General features: G+C 44.7%; 1 protein-coding gene across 1 annotated transcript in view; it reads left to right on the forward strand.

Annotated features, from left to right (window-relative positions):
* Positions 1-772, forward strand: part of MYO3B (myosin IIIB) — a 511,858-nt gene extending 511,086 nt beyond the window's left edge. The window contains exon 37 of the mRNA XM_024122281.1: positions 634-772. Coding sequence (XP_023978049.1) covers positions 634-772 — 139 coding nt within the window. The remainder of the gene's footprint in view (positions 1-633) is intronic.
* Positions 773-1,041: the final 269 nt, after the last annotated feature.

The following is a 1,041-nucleotide window of genomic DNA, read 5'->3' on the forward strand; positions in this document are numbered from 1 at the left end:
TGGACATATATACACTACCAAATGTAAAATAGATAGCTAGTGGCAAGCAGCCGCATAGCACAGGGAGATCAGCTCGGTGCTCTGTGACCACCTAGAGGGGTAGGATAGGGAGGGTGGAAGGGAGGGAGACGCAAGAGGGAAGAGATATGGGGACGAATGTATATGTATAACTGATTCACTTTGTTATACAGCAGAAACTAACACACCATTGTAAAGCAATTATACTCCAATAAAGATGTTAAAAAAAAAAAGGTACAGATGTAAAAAAAAAAACAGAATAGGAGTGAGGTAGGTAATTGGTACTAGTCTGAGAACTAAAGAAGGTCAGGAAGGGAACTTTCTCATCTAGAGGGAACCAGACAAGTTAATTCACATAAATTAAGTTGCAATATGATTACAATTTCCAGATACCACTAAATTGGGCCCATTATTAGTGTGTGACCTAGATGTGAAAGGCTTTGTGGATCAGACGCCAGTTCCTCCGGGCTGGGGGACCCTGAGCTACCGTAAGCTGCCCCCCAACTCAGTGTTGGGGCCCAACCCTGTTCCAAGTACTCACACAACTTAAGCTGCCCCATTGATGACTGCTGCACTTGTTTTCTTTTTCTGCTGAAACTCTTTCCTTTGTTGCAGCCAAATCAAAGTGCTTGATGGGGAAGACGACTATTACAAATCTCTGTCACCTGTGGGCTCTGTCCCCGAGGAGGACAACTCAGCCCACCCTCTCTTTTTTTCTTCATCCTCAAAGGGAGCATCTTCTGCTAAGCACTGAGCTGTACTTTCTGCCCCCCAAGTCTGTTGAGGGTAAGAAAAATAATGGTAATTGACTGATTGTCATTTAATAAGAAAGTCGTGCAATGGGGTCAACTTCTATGGACATGTGGTCTGTTCTGGAGCCTTACTGAACAATTTTCAGATTTCAAACCATTTACTCCTACCTCTATCACCCTCCCCACATCTGCTGTGTAGCCTGACCTAAGCAACCTCTCCTTTCCTCATCCCATGGGTACCTGTGGGACACTGAGCACACCTCCACTACAG

Source organism: Physeter macrocephalus, chromosome 2 (genome assembly GCF_002837175.3).
Source record: "Physeter macrocephalus isolate SW-GA chromosome 2, ASM283717v5, whole genome shotgun sequence".
Taxonomy (NCBI): Eukaryota; Metazoa; Chordata; class Mammalia; order Artiodactyla; family Physeteridae; genus Physeter; species Physeter macrocephalus.